The 18,618-nt window shown below is 43.5% G+C and overlaps 1 protein-coding gene and 1 pseudogene across 2 annotated transcripts in view; one reads left to right on the top strand and one right to left on the bottom strand.

Annotated features, from left to right (window-relative positions):
* The window catches only part of CPM (carboxypeptidase M), an 87,217-nt gene that overhangs the window by 13,845 nt on the left and 54,754 nt on the right, over nucleotides 1-18,618 (bottom strand). For both annotated transcript variants that reach the window (XM_037150086.2, XM_053662167.1), the window contains 4 exons: nucleotides 10,721-10,893; nucleotides 7,881-8,065; nucleotides 7,032-7,202; nucleotides 4,077-4,229 (listed from right to left, as the gene is read on the bottom strand). In XM_037150086.2, coding sequence (XP_037005981.2) covers nucleotides 4,077-4,229; nucleotides 7,032-7,202; nucleotides 7,881-8,065; nucleotides 10,721-10,893 — 682 coding nt within the window. The remainder of the gene's footprint in view (nucleotides 1-4,076; nucleotides 4,230-7,031; nucleotides 7,203-7,880; nucleotides 8,066-10,720; nucleotides 10,894-18,618) is intronic.
* Nucleotides 9,397-9,706, top strand: LOC119052719 (60S ribosomal protein L36a-like; annotated as a pseudogene).

Below are 18,618 nucleotides of genomic sequence, written 5' to 3' on the forward strand. Positions count from 1 at the left end.
TAAGATTTTGAAAAAAAATTTTTTAAAGCATCTAAGGTAATTCTGAAACAGAATTCAGGATGCTAATAATCTGTAGTTAACAGAAGACACCAGGAGAAAAAAAAATCTCATGCTCCTTAAGAAAGGGTAGTAAATTCCTTCTCAGCTGAATGGGTTATACTTGAACAGAACAGGCTTCAATTTTCACATGAACGGTGTCTTTGGATGATCTTAGGTACCCATATGACACCCATATATTAGTATGTGTCGCAACTGAACAAAGACTTCAAGTGACCCATAGTCTGTCTTGAAATACAGGAGAAGAGGAATATAGGGGAATCACGAAAATCTTCATATTCCAGTTTGACCCTCATTAACTATCCTCTAAAAATCCAAAGATTCACTTCCACATGACCCTCATCAAGACCTAGAGACAGTTCTAGGGAAAGCTGGGGTATTTGAATATCACGGTTGTTGAACAAACACAGACCATGCCTAAACATGGAGTTTCTATTCGAGGGAAACCCCAAACTGTCAGCCCAATAAAAGCTGTCTTCATGTCTTACGTGTCTTTGCAATATTCTGTCCAGGCATCGCCAAACCTTTCACTGAGAGGGAAGTAATTGTTTTAGCAGAAGACATGATTTATTTGTAGATGTTGAAATTGAAACATTGGAAAAAGACCAGTAGATCCAAAGAGATCCATAGAGAGCCAGTCCTATTACATCAGGGGAACAAAGGGTGAAATTTTGAAAAAAGCTCAGAAAATAAACAGAGGAGAGTAAAATTTGAGACAAATTCTGTGGCCACACATGAAAATGAGGGGAAGAAATGCACAGCTCTCCTTCCCTTGGAAATGCACCAAGTGCCATAATGAAAACCCTGCCTGGTGAGCACTGGAATTCTGTGCCCACTGGGCGCAGAGCAGAGTCCAGGAGGGAGGTACTCGGGGGCTGCCAGCCCGCTCCCTGGTTCCCACCTAAGGGCCAGTCGCCACCTATTCTGCATCCGACCGCAGATGCATGTCTGCGTCCCAATGGCTTCAGCACATACCAGATTCTCACAGGCCAGGTTGTTTACATTTCTGGGTGCTGTGAGCCATACCCCAAATTTTGGGCTTCAGAACTGCTTTGAGAGGGGACGACAACAGGTAACACTGCATCTTGCTTGTCTTTTTGTTTAAAAGATTTTATTTATTTATTTTTTGAGAGAGGGGAAGCGAGGAAGAAAGACAGGGACAAAAATATTTATGTGAGAAACATATCGGTTGCCTTTCGCACACCTCCAGCTGGGGCCCTGGCCTGCAGCTCAGGCATGTGCCTGGACCGGGAATCCAACTGATGACCTTTTGGTCTGCAGGACCACACCCATGCCTGAGGACCACTGAGCCCTGCCAGCCAGGGCATGGCTTCTCATCTTTGTTTCTCCCCAGAAAGGGAAGAAACTTAGACTTAGACTTGCCCTCCTTTGCTATCTTGGCCTTAATGTCTGTAATGCCTATTAAAATACCAATGCCATTCTTATCAGAACTAGAACAAGTACCCCTAAAAGTTACGTGAAACCACAGAAGACCCTGAATATCCAAAGAAATCTTGAGTACAAACAAAGTGGGAGGGCACCAGCTGGTGTGGCTCAGTGGACTGAGTGCCAGCCTTCAAACCAAAGGGTCACTGTTTTGATTCCCAGTCAGGGCACATGCCTGGGTTGTGGGCCAGGTCCCCAGTAGGGGGCACACAGAGGCAACCATACATTGGTGTTTCTCTCCCTCTCTTTCTCCCTCCCTTCCCTCTCTCTAAAAATAAGTAAAGAAAGTGGGAGGTATCACGTTTCCTGATTTCAAACTGGACTACAAAAGTATAATAATAAAAAAAAATATAGCATAACAGATAGACCAACAGAGTCGGATAGAGAGCCCAGCAGTTAACTAAAACTGCAGTTCGGACAAGTGGCTTGCTCAAGGTTTTACACAGGGACAGATGACAAAACAGCTGGGCCTTATCCCAGCCCCTGTCCTCTTGGACACTGTCCTCTTAGAGCGAGAGGCCAAGATAGGCCTAAGACTTCAGATGAGTCAAAATCTCAGAGTCATCTTAGCAAGTGGTGAGACTGGTCCAGTGAATGTCTTAGATTGACAAATATCAACAGTTTCCTCAAAGCAAACTAATATTATAAGGAGCTGTTTGCTCCCATCAGCCACAAAGATATTCTTTGGCCTTCTCCTGGGCACCAATTTGAAGAGACTCTTTCTACCAAGTAAAAATAACTACACTGTACCAGTGTTTGAAACAGGGTTTCATGATTAAACTAGGAGAAAAAAAATGCCTCTGTTTTAAACCACAAGGGGGCAGGGTTGATCTGCTCACATACATATTTTGAAGTGAGTTGTACATATTTGATTATAGATAGACACAGGTGGACAGATACCATATTCTTTAAAAACCTAGTATAAATAAATGGATTCACAAGCCTTCCAAATTAATAATGGCACTGGTCGTGCTGTAGATTATACATTATTTAACAGTTTACAAAGCTCCTTCACTAGCAGTATTATGTCAGCATCATGATACAATTCAGTGCTTGGTAAGTAACCTTTACAAGTAGATTGAAATTCCAAGTGCAGTTACATGGAGCATATTTCATGTTTGGTTGCCCTCTGCTGACGGAGGAGGAATTTTAGAAAACAATAGGTACAGTACACACTAAAGAATCAATATAGGTAGAAAGGAAAATCTAGGAGGAGGAAATACCAGAATATTAAGCAAGAGAGGACCCAAAACAAAGTTAGATGACAACAGGAAAGGAGAAAGACCGATACTAAGCTTAATAAATGTTAGTAAGATGCTGGTGAAAAGGATGGAATTTTGCAGGATCTGTCACGGGGAATCAGCCTGCCCCATATGCGTCTCAGCCAGGTAGACAACAGCCCTGTGAGCTCACCAGCAATCTCTGCTTGTGTTGGGATTTGGTGGGGGGGGGGGGACACACGACAGGTTTGGGGATGAAAGTCTGAAAGGGGGAGGGCATCCACTTTGGGGATGTGTGGCCAAGGAAAGCTCTTAATTCCCCTTGTCCTCAGCCTTGCACTCCTGTGCTTCTTACTTTTCCCTCTGCCAGCGTTTTAGCCGGTATGAAACATGCAGGAAGTGGCGGGAAGCACGCAGCAGGCACACAGTACACACAGCTTCAACACAAACATACACTCTCCACTTTGGTTGGATGTGGTAGCTTAACTGTTTGGCCAATTCCTGATGTTTCTTCCCCTCCAAGTCGTTCTGAGTGGAGAAAAATAACTTCCCCTCCTGCCATGCCGACAAGCCCTCCCTCCACATGCGGCCCAGAGAGACACAGACTGGTCCAATAAACTTGACCGGTGTGTGGTTTCATTATCATCACCAGCAGAGTGTTTCCCTGGATCAGCAGTGTCAGCATCACCTGGGAAGATGTTAACCACACTCTGAATCACACCCTGGGGACGGGACCTGTGTTTTAACAAGCCCTCCCCAGGGGCCGGCTGCACATGTTTGAGAACTACCACTCTTGCCACGTTTAGTCTGTCCATTTGTGACAAAGGCCAGTCAGCTGTCAAGAAATGAGTTGGGAAGATTCCCAGTGCCAGGTCATTTGGCAGAGTGGAGCGGTGGGAGGAGCTAACGCTAACAGTGCGAGATCGTTACCCCAGTTCTACAAAAATGCAAAACGGCCTGTTCAGCGTCCCCAGTCTGTGATGCTGCATGGTGACAGACAAGCAGACTTGGCTTTCCTCTAACTGGGTGATGACGCACCAGTAACAACCCGTTTTCCTGATCTTTTGCCAGATTTCCAGGTCATGCAACATGTAAAATGAGAAGTACTCTGGGCTTTGCATCCCCACATGAAACTAACACACACCATACTTTCCCTGATACGGACTGGTGGGCACTGCGTTTCTCACACGCTGCCGATATTCATGCGTAGAGAGTTCCCAACCATTAGTTCTGGCACGAAAATGAACCTGCACCTAGAAGACACAAATAGGGGCTCGCATGTTTGCAGCCCACGGGTTCTGCCAAGATGCTGTGTTTTCTGTTAAGAGGAATTAATAAGAAAATCTCACAAACCTAGGTGCACCTGTTTTATGTATTCAATCAACGAGGCTTTGTTAGAATCCCAGAAGAGTGGAAGCTTCTCCTCGCGAGGATATTTACAGCATGACAGCTCCAGCGTAATTTCAAAACACTGGGCCCAGATGTAATTATAATCTTGCATTCCACCTAAGCACAAGCATATTTAATATTTTTTAGGGTCTAAAATTGGAGTGGAGCCGAGCGTCCCACGCCTTGAGCACAAGTGAACCAGACAGTTGCAAGGAAAACAGACATACACAGGAAAAGATGAACTTGACATGTTAGCATAAAAAACCAGGGCCTGACCACGGATTACCCAGGCGTGATGAAGCAACCCTGCATATCCCCAAACGGGTAACAAGGTCACAGCCGATTGAAGTATAACTGTGCATAAAATTAAGTGATGGGTAGGGGAAAGTTCTCTTTTGTAATCATACTTTTCAAAAAAGGATTCATCAAATTAGATTTCCTCCCTGGATACAGTGAGATGTATTTAGAAATATCCCTACACACCATTTGTAATTACAGTTACTGCATAAAGCTAAGCACCCTGGTGCGGGGTATAACCACGGCCCGCGTTCACGGGGTGCTCACTGTTGCTGGGTACCGTTTGCAGGGCTTTGGATCAACTCCTGTAAGCCACACAGCAATTATTATCCACATTGTGCGGATGGGGAAACTTAATCACAGATGATGAGTTACTGCCCAGGGAGTCCAGCCAGGGGATGACGGACCAGAGCACCGGCACCTGCTCGAGCCCCCGCGCCCTCCCCCATGGCGTCAACTTGTTTCTGGGAAGGAAAAAATGGTGCTGGCTGACTCTGGGGAGGGAGGCGGCCCAGGCCACTGCTGCTTCGGGGCTGCCCTTGCCCTGCTTACTTTCCCGTTCTTACCGCTGGAGGGCCTATTTTTCAAAGGGTTACAATCATATTTCATATTTTCTAAGATGCAAAACTTTCCATATTTTAAAATCTCTGAATTGGGATGTGTCTTACATCTGATGGTTGAAGAGCATCTTGGTGTCATCAGTTTGGCTGGAAATATTTTTTTTCTTTCTTTCTCAATAGTACATTGTATTTTACAAATCAATGCCATTTTGGATTTAATGAAATATAGTAACTTTGAAGGAAGTAGCTTCTGCCATATTTTAACTTGTTATACTCGATATCTGCCCAGTAAGACATGTATTGTTAACCACATCAGAGTATTTGGGAAGTACTAAAGTAGAAAAAATTTTTATGCTAAAAAATGGTCAAAATATTGATAAGTCAAGATATTATTTAAATATTAAATAGTGTTTATGTAGGTCCAGATTCTAGCGAGGAAGAATTTCTCTGTTCTATTTTTTTTTTAGTAAGAGTTTTGTATTTCTTTCTGACCTCATTTTCTTCATGAGATAGAAGAGGGAAAAAAATGGAGAGAGAAACAAAACACAAGCCCTTGGCAGATGGCCGTGTCTCGGGTAGGCAGAATTTACACGGCTAAACAGGTGTGCAAAGCATGCGGAATCCAGGATGCCAAGGGTGGAGAGGTGTGCGCCTCTGGACGAGGCCAGTCAGGTGGCAGACAAAACCTCCAGGCCGAGCGGAATGCTTTGTTTTCAGCTCCTTAAAGTAGCTGGCCCTCTGCCCTTTTTCTCAGAAGGATGCACAGCTTGCATGTAGGCACACTTGGGAAAAGTTCCTGACAGCAAGATTGGGGCCCCTCGCTAGCGTCCCACACATCTGCCTCTGTCTTGAAATTTACACGCAGTGCACACGAAGGACAGCTCTGCCACTGGGCAGGAGGGGGCCTGTCCTCCCCCTGAAGGTTGACCAGCAGGGATCAGGCTGGAGCCCTGAGGCTGGGGCGGGGGCTGAGGGAGGCTGTACCTAAGACCGCAGAGAGAAGTCTTGGATGTTGTGGTACTGCCTGTGGTCTATGCTTATTTACATTACCTGGGAAGCTGGTAAAAAGCCTCCCAGACACAAAAGGACCACCTTACGCAAGACTACTTGATAGCCTATGTACCCAAAGTAACAACTGGGCAACTGTCCAGCCTGCAGAAGTGCAGCCCGAAGCTTGCTGTTGGGGGAGGCTCAGGCAAAGCAGCCTCAAAGGGGACACCTTCCACTGAGGCCAGGGAAATCCGGACCCGGCCCGCTGTCTTCCCTCACACCCTTCCATCTTCCTCCTGTGACCTCTCAGTTCCCAGACTAGAACCAGTTCTCTGACATCCCTGGGCTTCTGCTTATATCATTCCATCTGAGAACATCCCTGTTCCCACGTTCCCTGCCTGGCAGTTTCCTTACCTCTCCTCCCTCACGTGGCCATCCTGTTCTAAGGTTGAAAAACTGGAGCCACCCCCCCTTCCCACTGTATCCAGCCTGAAGAGCTCTTTTGGTTAACCTGCAAAGTGGCTTTGAAATCATGAGGCTTCAGGCACACATCCAGCTTGTTTTACAAACTGGAAGATCAGGCACTCATGGGACCCACTATGGCACAGCAGTGATTAACTGGATCCACGGAGCATCTGTCCCCATTAGATGAGATACAAGCTTTCAATGTCTCCAAGGTCTTCACCTTCCCTTCTGTATTTTGGTTTTACACCCTGGCACACTGTACCTTTTCTAAATCTCTATTTTTATTCTAATCATACACCATTACAATTCTTTATTTGCATGTCACTGTTCTGTATTAAACTTGGGGTGAAGATCTGTGTCCTGTTCACCTTTCTGGGCATAGTTCCTGACTCACAGTAGGAAAAAGCTGAGCAAGCATCTGAATGAAGGCAGGCAGCCTTGGCTGTCTAAGCACTTCCCCAGGGACCAGTCTCCCCCACTGCTCTTGTGATGGAAGGGACTGCCCTGTGCCTAACAAACTCATGACCAGGGCTGGGGTCCACAAAGACCAGCTGGTACCCCTGGGTGCAGGCCACAGGGAGCATGATGGAAATGATGGGAAACTCACCTTTGAGCGGATACCAAGAATACCCATTCGTAACCCCATTCGGAAAGTCCATTTTATTTTTACACTGATCTCCTTTCTTCATGTTGAGATTTCTGGAAGCGTAGGTATTTGCAAGATGCTGAAAAACGTCATCATCGGGGGTTAAGCTCCGGGAGTGTAATGACCCAGTTGCTACACGTGAAAGACAAACCGAGACCTCCGTGGTGACACTGCAGTGAGCAGGAGCGCACAGCGCCAGACGAGCAAACCCGTCATCGCGTCCCACACGCAGCAGCTCCATCTCCTAGAAACCTGTTGCCCCCTCCCGTGAACGTCCCTCCGACCCCCTTCCCAGTGGGTAATGCACACACACCAGGTGGCATCACACAAAAGAATCGATCCACACAAATCTGCCTAACAGTTAAAGAGCCCCTGGCCACTCTTGCTCATTTCCGGAGGAAATGCGCCGTTTCCTTGGGTTCTGTAGGGATTAAATGAAGCCACTGTCACATTTTAAGTCCTTCGTGTTTACCTCATCCTGCAGAGTGTTAAGAGGAGTCAACAATTATGACTCATATGATTAGCAAAGAAGGGTAAATTGTTCTAGTTTTATCTCCTCCTGGCCATGTGGCCTCTTGTGAAATCATCTAAATCCCAGTTTCTCTGTTTCAGTGATGAATGTCAAGCAATCTTGTTGCTACTGGTCAGTTGAGCCACGCTGTTCATCTAAGTGTTTATAAATTGCAGGGTGGATGGCTCAGGGTTGAGAAAATGAGGCTCTTTCTACCCCTGCCAGAGAAGTTAAGTGAGCAGGAGAGTTTACAGTTTCACTCTGACTTAGAAAGCCCGAGCTGGGCCGTGTTTGCTTACCTGGAACACCATTATCAAACGGGAAACTGGCCACCAGGGCACCGCCGTGGAGGTTTGCGGAGAGGACAAATGTCTCTGTTTTCAGCCACTCCATGACTGCTACCGTTTCGGGCTGCCTTACTACATCATTCGATTCGAAAGCATCGGGGAAATTTCTATTCAGGTCATAGGAGTTACCGTTTTCCCTTTAAAAGAAAGAATTTTTTAGGGTTTACTGGTGGTATGTGAGGAAGTAGATTCCTGCCATGTGTGAACCTTTTGTTTGGGCTCCAGGTGTGGTGGATGGTTGCCTTGGCAACCTCCAGTGGACCGCACCTGGCGTTCACACACTATGTAGCCCCTTCCCATGTGACTGACTCTCAACAGTGGGACAGTAGCTATGTGATGTAGGCAGCGGTTTGATAAGTGTTTCCATTTTGGGGTGTTTGCTTGTGGAACACTCCCTTTGGGGACCCTGAGATTCCCACGTTAGCCATGTGGAGAGTCCACACAGAGAGATGAGGAACCCAGGTGACAAGACTGCAGACACATGGTCCCAAGGTAATCGTCTCAGCCAGACCCCAGCTGAGGCCACAGAGATGCACGTCCCTGTTCTGCCCTGACCAAATTCCTAACTTACTGAATTGAGAGTAAATAAAAAGGTGGTTGCTTTAAGTCCCGAAGTTTCGTGGTAGTTTATTACATAGTATGGAGCTGGCTAAAAAGTTTGTTTGGCTTTTTCCACAGGATGGCTCTAGTAGCTCTTAGTTGTCTTGACTTCACTCGAAACAATTTTGTTAGGTTGTATTGTGACGGCTGTCATATCAGTGTGCATTTACAAAAACCCCACTGAAACTGGTGACTTTTGGGGTAGCCATTTTAATATTGAAGATGGAAGAAAATAAGCAACATTTTTGGCATATTATGCTTTACTACTTCAAGAAAGGTAAAAAATGCAACTGAAATGCAATAAAAGATCTGTGCAGTGAATGGAGGAGGTGCTGTGACTCATAGAATGTGTGGACAGTGGTTTGCGAAGTTTCAGCTAGAGATTTTTTGCTGGAGGCTGCCCCATGGTGGGCGGTAGACTCGTTGAAGTGGACGGAGATCGAATCGAGACATTAACTGAGAACGATCAACATTCTACTCTGCGGGAGGTAGCCAACATTGTCAAACTATCCAAATCAATAAAGTTATTGGTGAAAACAAAAAAATGTGCCTTTTATTTTACAGAAAAAACAAAACAGACTTTTTGGTCCACCCAATATTTGATAACGGAAACCACCGGAATGTGCTACTTCATACAAATGTATTTCTGAAAGCGGCACTGGCCATGTTCAAGTATGCTAGAAAGACTTGAAGGGAATCAAGTGGTGAGATTTTATTTATTTTGGTAAAAGCAACCACATTTGAGTTGCACAAATATAAATGTATATTAGACATTTGAGAAAATCTAAACTTCCCGAGGTAACTTGAAACAAAATAAACTGTTTAAATCAGAAATGCTGCTTTCCTGTCTGACGGTGCTCTCACAAACATGGTGAAAGTTCCCAAAACCCGCAGGACCTTCTGTAAGACGTGTGGCAAACATCACCCCCACAAAGTGGCACAGTACAAGAAGGGCAGGATCCTTGCCATGGGCAGGGTCAGTGGCATAATGACAGGAAGCCGAGTGACTATGGTGGGCAGATCAAGCCGATTTTCTGCAAAAAGGCTAAAACTACACAGAAGATTGTGCAGAGGCCAGAATGCATTGCAGATCTAAGAAAAGGCTGACTGTTGAGAGAGTCAGGCATTTTGAACTGGGAAGTGATAAGAAGAGAAAGGGCCAAATGATCCAGTTCTAAGCTTCAAATTTTGTTTTATTATGAAGACAAAGTCTTGGGGGTTCACTTCAAAAAGAGAGAAAAAGGGATTGGGGAGAGAAAGCAAAGCAAAGCAAAGCAAAGCGAAAAGAAAGAAAGAGAAAAGAAGGAAAGAAGGAAGAAAAGGAAGGGAGGGAGGGAGGGAGGGAGGGAGGGAGGGAGGAAGGAGGGAAGGAAGGAAGGAAGGAAGGAAGACTATAAGACTCACTGTTCTTTTTGGTTAGTTCCTGCCCTGGCTTAATAAATCAAGTGGTAGTTACTGAGGGCCTAGGTACTAAGGCTAGGCCCTGGGGATTTAACAATGATGAACACACTGGATGGGACTCCTGCCCTAAGGTGGCTTAGAGTTCAGGCATTAAACAGGAAATTAGACATTAGGCTAGGAAGGAGTCTTTGCCAACATGCTGGTGAAGCAGTGGGAGGCGTGAGGAGGGAGAAATGGGGGGTGAGGAGCAGCCTGGCAGATGCAGAGATGGAAGGCATCTGAGCTCCGGCGCGGCATGCGAAGGAGGAGCGGCAAACGAAGCAGGGAGGTGGGCCCAGCTGTAGAGCAGCCTTATTAGGGATTTTACTTTTCATCCTAAAAGCGATGGGCAGGCAGCCCTGAGGAGTTCTCAGCACAGCCATCACAGAACACAGGCTACGAGACGGTCCCCTCATTCCTCTCGCCGGGGCCAAGAGGACTCTCTCATGGGGGCCTTTTTGTTGTTGCTGCTGTTTTTAAATTCTGTTTTCTCTTTTTAAAAATACTTTGTTTATTTCTAGAGAGAGGGAAAGGGAGGGAGAAAGAGAGGGAAAGAAACATCAATGTGTGGTTGCCTCTCGCACACACCCCTAAATGGGAACCTGGCCCACAACTCAGGCCTGTGCCCTGACTGGGAATCAAACTGGCAACCCTTTGGTTTGCAGGCTGGTGCTCAATCTACTGAGCAAAACCAGCCAGGGCTTGTTTTATTTTATTTTATTTTAAAAAAAGATTGAGCAGCCCATCCTTACCTTCCATTGCTGTAAAAACAGTCAGGCCTTTTGACAGCTTCAAATCCATCCGGGTTCATTGACGGCATGATGTGTATCCGGGTAGTATTGATCAAATTTGTGATTTCAGGGTCTTTCCCATCACTGGTTACAAGATATTCAATTAAATGTAGCATCAGTTCCCGCCCTACAGTCTGTACGTGGGAAAGGGGTATTATTAGGTCAGAGGAAAACAAGAAAAATAGTCCCCAAAGCACAAGTTCCTCAACAAGAGGACTCTTCACACAGTAGATACCAAAATCAGTTGCAAGAAAGCCCACTGCTTCCCAAGCATGCCAGTACTCTGGCAAGTGGCAATCAGTCATAGGTGTGTTGAAAATTATTTGTTAGTACAAGTTTTTTTTAAGTTCATGAAAAAATATCCACCTGTAAATAATTTACTTTTCCTTAATTTTTTTTCATTGAATTCTTTTTAGAGAGGGGAAGGAAAGGAAAAAGAGGGAGAGACACATCAATCAGTTGCTTCTTACACTCCCCCGACCCTGATGACCTGGCCCATAACCAGCCATGTGCCCTGACAGGGAATCAAACCAGTGACCTTTCGGTCTGCAGGATGATGCCCAGCCCACTGAGCCACACCATTCAGGGCTATAAATAATTTACTTTTTAAAAGGGAACTAGAGTGAACTCAAAACACTAATTTAAAGGAATACATGTACCCGCCATGTTCACTGCAGCGTTATTTACAACAGCCAGGCTACAGAAGCAGCCCCAGTGCCCATCAATAGGCCAGTGGATAAACACACTGTGGTACACAATGGGATATATTCAGCCAGGGGAAGGAAGTAATCCTGCCATTTGCCACAAGGATGGACCTTTAGGGCATTATAGTAAGTAAATGATTCAGACAGAGGAAGACACATGCTGCGTGGCATCGCTTATACGTGGAATTTACAAAGCCAAACTCAGAAACAGAGGCCAGAATGGTGGTTGACAGAGGCAGGGGGAGGGGGAGGGGGGCAGAAGTGGGGAGGTATTGATCAAAGGGTACAAATTTTCAGTTATAAGATCATTAAGCTCTGGAGATATCATTTATGGCATAGTGACTATGTAATTAACAATACTATATTATATACTTGAAAATTGCAGAGGGAAAAAAACCATTGTGCTACATATATATACAATGGAACATTACTTGTCCATAAAAAATCTTACCATCTGAGACAGCATGGATGGACCTAGAGGGTGCTATGCTAAATGAAATTAAGTCGAGAAAGACAAATACCATATGATTTCACTTATACAGGGGTTGGCAGGAGTAGGTTTACAGTTTGGTGTACATGAGTTTATTTTTTTGTTACTGTATTATTTGTTATGAACAACTGCAAACCTACTTTTGCCCACTCCTAAAGAGCAAAATAAATGAACAAACAAAATAGAAACAGATTTATAGATACAGAGAAGAGCCTGATGTTTGCCAGAGGGGAGGGGGCTGGGTGGAAAAAGTAAGGGGATTGAGAAGTACAGATGGGTGGTGACAAAACAGCCATGGGCTGTAAAGTACGGCATGGACAATACAGTCAGTCTTCCTGTGCTAACTATGTGTGCTGCCACGGGGACACTAGAAGTATCTTGGGGAACACTTTGCAAAGTATGCTGTGTGCTCGAAACCAATATAAAATAATATTGAATGGCATAAAAAGAAAAACTTCATGTCACTACCATTTTCTAGATATATGTTTCGAATGTACATTAAAATAAAAGCATGACTTTGACAATAAAATGGTCATTACACTCATCTAGACTCATCTTCTGTACCAATGGCTGATAAGCTGGAAGCCCCGGCGAAGTCATGCTTTACAACCCCCAAAGAAGAGATTTAATTCGGATTTCAGCCTTATTAGAGAAAGAGTTGATTGGGCGATATTGATTACTTACTCCCTCTAATCCTGGGTTCAAGGATGGTTTCTGAGTAAGCAACGTTTACCTGCTGTGAGCGGGTGGGAAATGGGCCCTGAGGTGGGCGGGCTCACGGCCAGGGACAGTGCTGCGGAGCTCGGGTGTTCGCAGTGGGCGGGGAGAGTGCTCAGTTATGCCTCCACTGCAGGAAGCCTCTGGGTGGCAAAGGGAGAGCAATTCCCTCATGCCCCTCAGTGGCAAGCAAGCAGAGACCTCATTTTATGAATTTGTTATCTGAATAAACCCAAAATAATTGGGACTAGAAAATTTTGGTATATGTGAATTACATGTTCATAGGTAGCCATAAAATTCAGAGTGGAAATAGATTCAGTCTGACTTCAATTTTTTCCTATTCATTTCTATTTTTCCCCTGACTGTGACTCTTCTTTATTCTTGTATTATTTATTAATTATTGCATTACTTTCAGTATGAACAACTGTAAACCTATGTTTTGTTTTTTAATATATTTTATTGATTATGCTATTATAGTTGTCCCATTTCCCTCCCTTTATTACCTTCCACTCTGAACACCCCCTCCCACCCGCATCCCCTGCCTCTTTTAGTTCATGTAAAAGAGGGTCATACATATAAGTTCTTTGGCTTCTACATTTTCTCTATTATTCTTACCCTCCCCTTGTCTATTTTCTACCTATCATTTGTGCTTTTATTCCCTGTACCTTTTCCCCCTCTCTCCCTCTCCCACTCCCACACCCCCACTGATCTCCATATGATCTCCATTTCTGTGATTCTATTCCTGTTCTATTGTTGGCTTACTTTGTTTTTGTTTGGGTTCAGTTATTATTAACTGTGAGTTTGTTGTCATTTTACTGTTCAAATTTTTTATCTTCTTTTTCTTGGATAAGTCCCTTTAACATTTCATATAATAATGGCTTGGTGATGATGAACTCCTTGAACTTGAGCTTATCTGAGAAGCACTTTATCTGCCCTTCCATTATAAATGATAGCTTTGCTGGATAGAGTCATCTTGGATGTAGGTCCTTGCCTTTCATGACTTGGAATACTTTTATCTAGCTTCTTGTTTCCTGAAAGTTTTCTTTTGAGAAATCAGCTGACAGTCTTATGGGAACTCCTTTGTAGGTAACTGTCTCCTTTTCTCTTGCTGTTTTTTGAGATTCTCTCCTTCATTTTAATCTTGAGTAATGTAATTATGATGTGCCTTGGTGTGTTCCTCCTTGGGTCCAACTTCTTTGGGACTCTCTGAGCTTCCTGGATTTCCTGGAGGTCTATTTCCTTTGCCAGATTGGGGAAGTTCTCCTTCATTATTTGCTCAAATTAGTTTTCCACTTGTTGCTCTTCCTCTTCTCCTGGTACTCCTATAATTTGGATGTTGGAATGTTTAAAGATGTCCCGGATGTTCCTAAGCCTCTCCTCATTTTTTTAAAAAATTCTTTTTTCTTCATTCCGTTCTGGTTGAATGTTTCTTTCTTCCTTCTGGTCCACCCCGTTGATTTGAGTCTCGGTCTCTTTCCCATCACTGTCGGTTCCCTGTACATTTTCCTTTATTTCACTTAGCATAGCCTTCATTTTTTCCTCTAATTTGTGACCATATTCAACCAATTCTGTGAGCATCCTGATCACCAGTGTTTTGAACTGTGCATCGATAGGTTGGCTATCTCTTTGTCGCTTAGTTGTATTTGTTCTGGAACTTTGATCTGTTCTTTCATTTGGGCCATTTTTTTAATCTTGGCTCATGTGTTACATAGTGAGGGGTGGAGCCTTAAGTGTTCACCTGGTCAAGGTAATCCACGTCTCTGTGTTGTGATGCCGTATGTGGGGGCGGGGTCATAGAGAGGGAACAATGGTGCTTACTCCGCTTTCTGCCAGATTTCAGTCACTTCCTTCACTTCCCACAAGCAAAGTGGGCCCTTCTGATGCTGATTCCTGGGTGGGTGGGTTTGTGTATGTTCTAGGGCCCTGTGGGTCTCTCCAGTGAGCTCACCTGTGAGGCTGGGAGTTTCTCCCCCTGATGCCTCAACCCCCACAGGTTTTTTCAGTCAGAGGCTTTGAGGCTTTATTTCCCTGGCACTGGAACCCTGGATTATGTGACCTGTCTCGCTCCCCAGTTGTTCCTCCGGGTTTACCCACAAGCGGATATGGAACCACCCAGTCCTTCAGCCACACCTTGCTGCAAGTCCTTTCCACCCAGCTGCTCTTCTCCATTCTTCCTACTGGTCTAGGTAAGTGTTTCTTTTTTAAATCCTTGGTTGTGAGACTTCCACATGGTTCAATTTTCTATCAGTTCTGGTTGTTTTTTTCTTTTTAAATTTGTTATCCTTTTGGTTGTGCGAGGAGGCACAATGTGTCTACATATGCCTCCATCTTGGCCGGAAGTCCTGTCGAATTTTGTATTTATAATAAAAATTATCACTTGAAAAAGTCCTTACAAACTGATAACCAGAAAAGTCAAGTGAGCCATACACTGGGTTTCCAATTCGGAGTTTTGGAAGCACGAGCACTTTTGGACGCAACCTCCATGGGCCATATACTGACTATCCTAAAACCAGTAGAGAGGGGACTGGTGACTTTGATTTTCCAAGGTAACTTTAAATGTAGAAAGTGTAGTTGATTTAAGGAGCTCTTCTGGCAGGGGGCTGGGGAAGAGAAAAAGGTAAAGAAAAGGGAGGAGGAAGAGATCAGGAGTCACTTGCAGCTCCTAAAATTTTGAAATGCTGGTTGGTGACTGTGGGTTTCTCTGTGGGAATCAGAGATACCATTCAGGAAAAAGCGGAGGCCCATCTGAGTCCCAAGTCAAGCACAGCGGGGAGCTGTGTCAGAACCCCCACATGGCTCTGAATCTGAGTTTCCCTCTTCGTGGTCTGAGCCACGCATCCTTAAGTGTGGCAGAACTCAGAGCATGAGTTGGTAGTGAAATTCATTCAACCAAAAGCAAATGAAAATAAAGAAGAATATAAAGAAGCTATGATTCAGGTATAAAACTAGATTAAGCAGCTGTGGTAATGCGGGTACAGAATACAGCATAAAAGTTAAGATTTATAACTAACAGAGGATAGAGGCTGGGGGCAAGGAGAGGAGAGAAAACTTTTCAAAGTGTCAGGTTCTCACTTTTCATAGCAATGGCTTGTAAGATACTATTCAAAGTTAAAATAACTAAATAATTTTGAAATTTTTGTGTAATTTTTTTCTTGACTTTTGAAGAACCTTAATAATCAATTTATTATTTTGAGAAAATATCAAGTTCACCAATTATTTTAGTTACAATTCAGTTTTATTGCCAAATCCAAGTAAAATTACATCGCATACTATTTATTTAAAAATAACATGTACCAGGACACACATTTTATATCCTTTTAATCTCTCTCATTCTCTTACTACAAATACATAGATGTCTTAAATAATGTTTGACAAATATTAGTGATGGTCATTTTCTAGTGATGGTATTCTGAATGATTCTTATTCTTATTTATCCAGTGTCACTTTTAAATTAAAGAAAACTTATGGAGTGAAAAATAACCAAAAAAAATCATGGTTTTTTCAAGAAAAAATGTGTAAGAAAGATATTTTCTGTTGGTCTCCATATGCCAAAACAAATCACAAGTTCCTAACTGCAGAGGATAAATAAAAACCTTGGAAATGCAATAAAGAACTAATGAAGAGTCAGATCATTTAAAAATGCTGAGATAAGCAGATGAAATTCCAGGGGAAAGTTAAACAAAGCCCTGTTTTTTGTTGTTTGGTCATATTTTTGCTGCCTCTGTAACAGCAGATTTATGCCTAATAATATTCAAATTAATTCTTCCCAACCTTAATATAAATGTCTCAAACACTCATGTTTTATGTATCAACTTCCCTTCATTTAAAATTAAGTCTTTAAATATGAAACCTTAGGGAATCCAAATTTTAAGAAAGAATGTGGTCAGTCTCCAGTAGCTTAACCAGCCTTACTTCACTCAGCCTGCTTACTTCCTTTTGGGGAGAGTGTGGACTTAATGAGAGAACCCCCAATGAAGACACTGAAAGGCTGGACGGACACACCAGCTTCTGAAGCCTTTTACTCATAATTCATCCGGTAGTTAAAATGGCAATAACCCAGAAAACAGAAAAGAACAATCAGTTTTAATTCAGTTCAGTCAAGTTGGAATTTGTTAGGTAAAATTGAGGGAGCTCTTTCAAGAATGTGTATAAAGAATACAAACACTTTGCTCTGGCTGGTGTGGCTCAGTGGACTGAATGCCAGTCTGGGAACCAAAGGGTTACTGGTTTGATTCCCAGGCAGGGCACATGCCTGGGTCGTGGGCAGGGTCCCCAGCTGCGGCGCCACTCAACAGGCAAGAACACACTGATGTTTCTCTCCCTCTCTCCCCCTCTCCCCCTCCTTCCCCTCTCTAAAAATAAATAAATAAATAAAATCTTAAAAAGATAAGAATGTAAACATTTTCTGGCATTAACAATCCACAAGGTAGGCAGTGTGTTGTGTGAGAGTGAGCGTGAGAGGCAGCACCAAAACACGTCAGCTCTCCTGGTGACAGAATCTGTTGTTGCAATGCTACACCGTAATGCAACTTCTGGGGGAAATATAAGCCTGTCAGTTCCGAGGCTGCGCAACTGTGTTACAGATTTAATTCATTTGTCTGAGTGATTAGCAAAATCCTTCTTCAAATAGCCTTAACTATTACGGGATCCAGCACACTGTTACCTGGCCTCACAAAGTCAGGGGTCCACTTCCTGCCTGTGTGGTCCCATAACTCTCCACACTTGTGCTGCCCTAACCCAGTTCAAATACATCACAATGGCCTGACCAGCCTGGACAGACCACCCTGCCCAACTCCACCATCTAAAATCCCTGAAGGCAGGGATCCTAATGGCTTTCTCTGTGGCACTGGTGTCTTACCCAGCTCCTGGTATATCATGCACTCAAAAATTACTATTGACAAAGGCATTATGAGGTCAAGACTATTCTAAGAAGGAACTTTCTGAAAACATGAGGATGTAAGGCCCTTAGTGAGGGGAGATGTACAAATGCTCAGGTTATTTCCTTTGAAGGATTTTCAATATTGAACACATTTTATAGAGGTGGGGTTAACAAAATGAAGATAAAGAAAAAAAGATAAGGCCCTGGCTGGTGTAGCTCAGTGGATTGAACATGGGCCTGCGAACCAAAAGATCAAGGTTCAATTCCCAGTTAGGGCACATGCCTGGGTTGCAGGCCAGTTCCCAGCAGGGGCCAGTTCCCAGCAGGGGATGCATGAGAAGCAACCATAAACTGATATTTCTCTCCCTCTATCCTTCCCTTCCCTTCTAAAGATAAATAAATTATAAATTTTTAACTAAAAAAAAAAAACCTAAGCAAACAAGCAAAAATGAAAAAAAAAAGATAGTTATATGAGGAATTAAATACATGTCTTAAAGGAATTAGATATTTTTGTCTGGAGTAAAGTTTAGTTCTGTCTAAATCCAAAAAGAAAGAATTAATTATCCCAAGCCATATTGCAAAACTGAGGACATTTTGCTATTAACTAGGGAAAAAACCTTGGGAAGTAGCATTTGGAAGGACCAGCTTTACTGCTTTAATTTTTTTGTTTTGTTTTTACTAAGTTTGGCACCTCTGCAGCATGTTGACCACGCAGCCCAGATTTTCCAGGGCAGGCACAGTTCCAGATTGCTGTCCTACTGCTTATGTAAACACTGACATACCCTCTGAAAACAGTTACACATACAAACTGCATCTCGTAAACCATCTCATATCCAGAACGTGTGTGAAAGTCATTTATTTTTTCAAGTTGAAAAATATGGTCACCATTACCTAGAGAATTCTTTTCCCGTCAACCGATCTACCTGGAATACTCTTACAATTAGCTGTATGAATTGATGCCACAAACATGAAATTCTAAGTGCGGGGTGGCTATTTCAAAAGTCTATAGCCAAATAAACCATCATAGTAAAAATAATGCATTGATGTTTAAGAAACAGGTGCTCAAAAA

The sequence above is a fragment of the Artibeus jamaicensis genome, unplaced genomic scaffold, assembly GCF_021234435.1.
Source record: "Artibeus jamaicensis isolate MK-2021 breed Jamaican fruit bat unplaced genomic scaffold, CSHL_Jam_final contig_233, whole genome shotgun sequence".
Taxonomy (NCBI): Eukaryota; Metazoa; Chordata; class Mammalia; order Chiroptera; family Phyllostomidae; genus Artibeus; species Artibeus jamaicensis.